Below are 7,129 nucleotides of genomic sequence, written 5' to 3' on the forward strand. Positions count from 1 at the left end.
CATGTTTTCCCCTGATGGTGCTCAGCTTCAGCCCTGGCGGGAGGGCCGGCCCTGGAAGACAGGTGTGGGTAAGCAGACCTGGGTGACAGCTTTGCATGGGGTTTAGGGGAAGAGATGGTGGGAGTGGGGAGAGGAGGAAGCAGAAAACAGCAGAATCCTGTCATTGCCTTTCTAAGCACAGACTAGATGCCCGTGAATAAGAGTCAGAGAATAAACAAGCAACCAGCCCTTCGAGCTCTGCTGAGAGACATTTATTGAGCTGTGGGCACCCCCAACCCTGCAGTGTGATTCTGGATCAGCCCCAGGGAAGATGGTCTGGTTCCTGCAGTCAGAGGCTTTTCATGGTTTTCTTTATCCAGGGCAGGAAACTTGAGACTTTGGTGAAGGCCCGTGGAGTTGATCCATCTCTTTTTCCATAAGAGACAATGCCCTGGGCCACATTGTCACACACGAGAGGGCCCCCCGAGTCCCCCTGAGGACAGAGAAGGGGAAGGACTGAGTCTGCTCTCCTCCTGGTCCTGCCCTCTCTCCCACCCTGCCATTTCAAGACCCCTCTCTGAGAAGGCCACTTCGCAAGGCCTCCATGTGTGAGACAAGAGAGCAAGGCAGGTCTATGGGCTCCCGGCTGCCAAGCCCTGACTGGACATTGTCCCTGCTTCACTTCCCCCAGAGGGCAGCTCCTTCTCTGCCCCCAGGTCTCCATCCCCTCTCTCTCTAGATGCTGGGGGCTACTGGCTCCAGGCTGCTGTTAGGACAGGGAAGCAGGTGGGAGGGCTGACACTCATCAGGGAGGAGGAGCTCAGTAAGCAGGTGGGTTCCAGCTCTGAGCAGACTGAACCACCTCCCACTCAGGAAGCTTGGTTTTCTAACACCTGAGCCTCAGTGCATGGCAGATTCTCCCTTCCAAAGGAGCGCCAGGTTGGGATTCACTGCAGGTCTTGTGTGGCTTGCAGAGACTCTAGGTCCTTCCTGCTCCGGCTGTTCCCCCTTTTACTCCTGGAGAGAGGTCCCAAGCCTAGAGGGTGAGGCGGTCCCCAGGTCCCAGATCTTCTGCCAACACCCTTCTCCCCAGATCCAAGCAAGGTAGGCTGTGATTCTCACCTGAAAGGAAGCTTTCTTTGTCTTTGGGTCCCCCACACACAGCTGGATGGCGCGGTTATAAAAGTTGCGTAAGTAGGCCTCACACTTTTGATCCTCCTGCACGATCAGCTTTACCTCCTGTAGTGTGTCAGCGTAGGTGTCCGTGGAGTCCCTCCCCCAGCCGGCCACGCTGCACGTCTGTCCTGGCTTCACCCGGGCCTTGGTCCTGGGCAGACTAAGGGGCTTCACAGCTGATGTCTGCTTGGCCTTTCTCTCCAGCTGTGGGAAGAGACAAGAGTCTGGCTCAGCCAGTGGTCCCTGAGCCTGGACACGGCAATGACGCTGACAAGTCTCCCCTCTCTCCTGAGCCACAGGGACGGGTCAGGTGGCCAGGATGAGAGGGAAGAAAGGGGTAGGAGGTCCTGGGAGGGGAAACGAGCTGATCCCAGGAGGGCATGAGAAGCAGGGCGGTTTACCTTTAATAACATGATGTCGTTGGAGAAGTTCTTAGGATTATAGTCAGGGTGGCTGATGGCTCTTCTCACCCTGATGACCTGCTGGGTCCTCTCCTGCTGTTTGATGTTGTGGGCCCCCAGGGTGACTTTGATTGAGCTGCACAGAGACCAGAGCAGGAGATAGGGGTCACAGCCTCAGGGTTTACAGCCCTGGAGCCATGAAGGGCAGGTGACTCCAGGGCAAGGCTCCCACTGAGGGGAAGCGCAGGCACCAGGAGGGCCCTGGGGGCTAAGCTGTCTGTACTGTCTGTTCCTTGGCAGCCAAGGTCAGATTCTGGAGCCATTGGGAAGAGCACAACTGTTCTCCATGGGCAGTTAGCCCTAGGAACACATGTGAAGTTGCATTGGTTTGCATTCTGATATCCAGGCGCGCCCTATGTCTCGTCTCTCTCACTTCAGCAACGCCTCCGGCAATGACCTTCCCTCTTTCTCACCCTCTCACTCTCCTGCTGCCCTCTTTCTTGCCCTCCCAGGAGCCCTCCTGGCTCAATGTTCCTAACAGCCTGGTTGCTCCTGGAGAAAAAAGGCATGGCTCCCTTGCCAAGGGTGTTCAGAAAGGTACGGGCTACTTGCTGCTCCTCACCTTCCGTTGCAGTGAGCGGCTGTCAGCACGAAGTCCTGTCGAACCAGGAACCCACCGCACCTACTCTGGACATCCTGATTCCAGTACTGAAGATATGCCATGTAGGGGCGGGAGTGGGGCTTGGCTTCATGGCCCCCGATGATCTCCCCTGAAGGAAAAGGGCTGTTCTGCTTGTGTGCCCCCACTGAGTGTACCTTGTTGGCATCAGCTTCATGTTCAGGACTGCTGGGCACTGGGGAGTCCCGCCTGGCCTGGAGTTGGTGGGGCAGGAGGAGGCTGGGAATGGGGCTCAACTTCCTCCTCTAGAACAGAGCAGCTGTCTGGGTCTGCGAATCTGTCTCCCACACATAATTGCAGGTGAGCATAGAATCTGCCTGCAATGCAGGAGACTTAGGTTCGATATCTGGGCTGGGAAGATCTCCTGGAGAAGAGAATGGCAACCCACTCCAGTATTCTTGCCTGGAGAATTCCATGGACAGAGGAGACTGGTGGGCTACAGTCCTTGGGGTCTCAAAGAGTCAGACAGGACTGAGTAACACTTTCACTTTTCATACCTGTCCTAGGGATAGCAAAGTCCTAGAGGCTTCTGAAAATTCCTCCCCCACCTGTGCTGCATTCCAGGTGATTTTCTAAGGGCCCCGTTACCCTATTTTATTCAAGATAGCCCTGTTTTCCAGGGCACAGGAATTCAGAGTAGGGACCTAGATGTCACCATAGCCTCTTTCTCAGGGCCTGAGTGGTAGTAAGTGCCCAATGAGTATTTGTTGGCTGCATGAAGGAGTGACCATGCCCCCTCCTGCATCCTCCCTGCTCACAATGGCCCTCTGGGTGGGGGCTGTTGGTATGGCCAGTGCTAGTGGGCTTCTGGGAAGCAGAGCAGTTCAGGTCTACCAAACACTGGCTTCATCCTTGAAAGAGAGGAGCCCCTGATGGCCTGGGAAGGGAAGTCGAGTTGGGTAAAGGGCCTGTGTGTCCTAGGGATTGAGCACACACAGAGGCACCAACTCCAGGGTCTGCCAAGCAGATGCTGAGGTAACTAGAAGCAGAGGCCAGACCCACTCTGCCCTCTTCAGGGGCAATTTAGTATTTTCTTTTCTCCAGTTTGCGACCATCTGCCATCACTTCTGGGAAATTTCCACTTTCCAGATGGCAGAGGTAGGGCTGCAGGAGGGGCTGGTACCCACTGGCTCCTCTTGAGAGCAGGCTTTGCTCTGTCGTTCCTGCTGGCGGTTTATCCAGCATCATACTCCCTGGTATGAGGTGGGATGGGAGCTGGTGTTCGGAATGTTCCTGCCTGGTGGATAGCTAGATCAGGGACATGCAGAATGGGCAGGACCTCTGTGCCACCTGGGGGATGGGGTTGGGCCCCTAGGAGGGGGATGGTCACTCACCTGCCTTTGCCCTGGGGGTCAGGAGAAAGGCCACCAGGAGCAGGAGAGGCTTCATCTTCCTAGAAAGACTGCCCAGGATGGAGATGCTGGCGCTACCTCCTGGCTCTCTTTCAGATCCCCCAGCCTCTTGGAGAGAAACGAAGTGTCAGGGGACTCAGTGATCTCGTGTTCCCCTCTGGCTTTGCGATGCTTCATCCTAAAAGCTTTCTATGAAAGCTTGCCCCACCCCCACTCCATCTGCCTGATGACGTTCTCTGGGTGGTTGTGTGAGAAACATACAATGACCACACCAGTACCCACAGATGATGACTCAGAGCAGACCACTTGTTCCAGCCAGAGCAGGAACCCAAGAGTACAAGGTGGGGACTGTAGGGTGTAGTAGAGTGTAGGGTGTACCTCGACCAGTAGAGGTAGTAGAGCCCACAAACCAGAGTCCCCAGTGGTAGAACCATCAGGGTCTCATTTCCATGCTGCTAAGTCCACACGATAATTTCTTGAGCAGTTGTGGGTTTAAGATCTTCTCTATGTTATGACCAAACACACTGGAGATGCCTCTCCTTCCCTTAGAGAGCTGACCATCTGCTGGAGGAGAAAGAAACATCCATGACCAGAATGCAGCATGGGAAGGGCTGTGGTCCAGGGATGCACAGAGCTCGACTGCCACCTACTAAGTCCATATGGTCATCCACTCATCATCTTAACTTCCTTTCCAACACATGTACACCCATGGCTGATTCATGTCAATGTATGGCAAAACCACTACAATATCGTAAAGTAAGTAGCCTCCAATTAAAATAAATAAATTTAAAAAACCAAAAACCAAAAGACCCCCACCATTTAAAAAAATTACAAATGCTCAGAGTGAGAGTCCATTTCTCTTGCCATGTTTTGCAAACAAACGTACTGCACTTGACATTTATTGGCCTAATTTAACGAATCACTATGGCTCTAGAAACTGAGTCTACAGATTGATGTAAGTCTAGGTCATTCCTCCTTTGAGTAGGCTGGGGTGGGTTCCACCTAAACCATCTGAACTAAGACAGGGAAAGGGCTGGTTCGCCAAAGTTTGGATTACTAAGTTGCCCATGCCATGTGAAGTAGGAAAGCATGCTGGGTGACCAAAGACCAATAATTGTCCTTTGAGTATTGTCTGTGCTGTGTCCTGAGGGCCACACTTCAGATTTAGCAGGTCAGGCACTTTAGAAACTCACAGTGGCTGAACAAACTCTGCTGAAGACCTTGCTGTATGGAAATAAGGGACAGTTCTTTCTAAATAGTCCAAACCCAGCCCTGTTCAAGAACAACAGAGAATCTGTCAGTGGTTAGAGTCTGGGGATTTAAGTGTCTATCTTGACGTAGTCTATACTTTATTTCTGAGGAATATTATGCATCAAAAGATGTAATTCCAGGGTAAATATCCTCCTTATCAAACCATATACATTTATCAAACCTTTACTTTTTTGAACTTAGTTTGCCCACCAGTAGAAATTTTTAAAATTTTTGTGTAGTATATGTTCATTAAGAAAACTTGGAAAGTAGAAAGGAAAAATATTACTCATTTGCTTATGTCTCACAGACAGATTATTATCATAGGCAGTGCATTTAAAATACTTGGGATGATAGTAGGAAGTATTAGGAAGTGTTCCCCCTTCTTTAATTTTTTGGAACAATACTGGGTAAGACTTGTGTTAATTCTTCTTTAAATGTTTTATAGAATTCACCAGGGTAGCCTAGGATTTTCTTTGTTAGAAGGTTTTTGATTTTTGATTCAATCTCTTTATTGTCATAAGTCTGATTAGATTTCCTGTTTATTTTTGAATCAGCTTCGGTTATTTCTGTATTTCCAGGGAACTGTTCATTTCATCTTGATTTTATCTAATTTGTTGGTGTGCACACATTGATAGTATTCTCTAACAATTCTTTTAATTTCTCTGAGGTTGGTAGTTAATGTCCCCTTTTTTAAATTTCTGATTTTAGTAATGTGAATCTTCTCTCTCTCTTTTTTTGTTGGTCTAGCTAAAAGTTTACCAATTCTATTGATCTTTTCAAAGAACCAACTTTTGGTTTGTTGATTCTTTTTATTTTGATTATTTGGCTCTAATCTTTAGTATTTCCTTATATCTGCTGGCTTGAGTGGTTTGATCTATTTTTAGTTTCGTTAGGCTTAAAGTTGTATTGTGGGTTAGGAATATTTCTTCTTCTTTAACTCATTTATAGTTATATATTTTCCTCTGAACATTACTTTTACAGCGTCTTATACATTTGGTATGTTGTATTTCATTTTCACTTGTCTCAAAGTACTTTCTAACCTTTCTTATATTTCTTCTTAGGCCCACTGGTTACTTAAGATCGTGTTGTTTAATTTCCATATAGTTCCATGTTTGTGAATTTTCCAGTTTTCCTTTTGTTATTCATTTCTAGCTTCCTTCCACTGTGGTTAAAAAAGATAATTTGTATTCAGTTCAGTTCAGTTCAGTTCAGTCACTCAGTTGTGTCCGACTCTTTGCGACCCCATGAATCGCAGCACGCCAGGCCTCCCTGGCCATCACCGACTCCCGGAGTTCTCCCAAACTCACGTCCATCGAGTCGGTGATGCCATCCAGCCATCTCATCCTCTGTCGTCCCCTTCTCCTCCTGCCCCCAATCCTTCCCAGCAACAGAGTCTTTTCCAATGAGTCAACTCTTTACATGAGGTGGCCAAAGTATTGGAATTTCAGCTTTAGCATCAGTCCTTCCAAAGAACACCCAGGACTGATCTCCTTTAGGATGGACTGGTTGGATCTCCTTGCAGCCCAGGGGACTCTCAAGAGTCTTCTCCAACACCACAGTTCAAAAACATCAAGTCTTTGGTGCTCAGCTTTCTTCACAGTCCAACTTTCAGATCCATACATGACCACTGGAAAAACCATAGCCTTGACTAGACGGACCTTTGTTGGCAAAGTAATGTCTCTGCTTTTGAATATGCTATTTAGGTAGGTCATAACTTTCCTTCCAAGGAGTAAGCGTCTTTTAATTTCATGGGTGCAATCACCATCTGCAGTGATTTTGGAGCCCCCCAAAATAAAGTCTGACACTGTTTCCATTGTTTCCCTATCTATTTGCCATGAAATGATGGGACAAGATGCCATGATCTTCATTTTCTGGATGTTGAGCTTTAAGCCAACTTTTCACTCTCCTCTTTCACTTACATCAAGAGGCTTTTTAGTTCCTCTTCACTTTCTGCCATAAGGGTGGTGTCATCTGCGTATCTGAGGTTATTGATATTTCTCCCGGCAATCTTGATTCCAGCTTGTGCTTCTTCCAATCCAGCGTTTCTCATGATGTAGTCTGCATAGAAGTTAAATAAGCAGGGTAACAATATACAGCCTTGAAGTACTCCTTTTCCTATTTGGAACCAGTCTGTTGTTCCATGTCCGTTCTAACTGTTGCTTCCTGACCTGCATACAAATTTCTCAAGAGGCAGGTCAGGTGTTCTGGCATTCCCATCTCTTTCAGAATTTTCCACAGTTTATTGTGATCCATACAGTCAAAGGCTTTGGCATAGTCAATAAAGCAGAAAT

General features: G+C 48.5%; 1 protein-coding gene across 1 annotated transcript; it reads right to left on the bottom strand.

The window, feature by feature from the left end:
* Positions 1–232: 232 nt before the first annotated feature.
* LOC113879711 (granzyme B-like) lies at positions 233–3,737 on the bottom strand. The gene is made up of 5 exons (XM_027521422.1): positions 3,570–3,737; positions 2,179–2,326; positions 1,557–1,692; positions 1,102–1,359; positions 233–472 (listed from the first exon to the last, which is right to left on the bottom strand). Exons 1-5 carry the CDS (start codon positions 3,622–3,624, stop codon positions 329–331), a joined length of 741 nt encoding a protein of 246 aa, XP_027377223.1. The 5' UTR covers positions 3,625–3,737; the 3' UTR covers positions 233–328.
* Between the last annotated feature and the right edge of the window lie 3,392 nt (positions 3,738–7,129).

This window comes from Bos indicus x Bos taurus, chromosome 21 (assembly GCF_003369695.1).
Source record: "Bos indicus x Bos taurus breed Angus x Brahman F1 hybrid chromosome 21, Bos_hybrid_MaternalHap_v2.0, whole genome shotgun sequence".
In the NCBI taxonomy this organism is placed as follows: domain Eukaryota; kingdom Metazoa; phylum Chordata; class Mammalia; order Artiodactyla; family Bovidae; genus Bos; species Bos indicus x Bos taurus.

Bases quoted from the DNA above. Each gene is read 5' to 3' on its own strand.
- LOC113879711 (XM_027521422.1), bottom strand. From the start codon at position 3,624: ATGAAGCCTCTCCTGCTCCTGGTGGCCTTTCTCCTGACCCCCAGGGCA. The intron at 1,693-2,178 runs GTGAGGAGCAGC...GTCTCTGTGCAG, and splicing joins GCCGCTCACTGCAACGGAAG to CTCAATCAAAGTCACCCTGG. The intron at 1,360-1,556 runs GTAAACCGCCCT...CTCTTCCCACAG, and splicing joins ACGACATCATGTTATTAAAG to CTGGAGAGAAAGGCCAAGCA.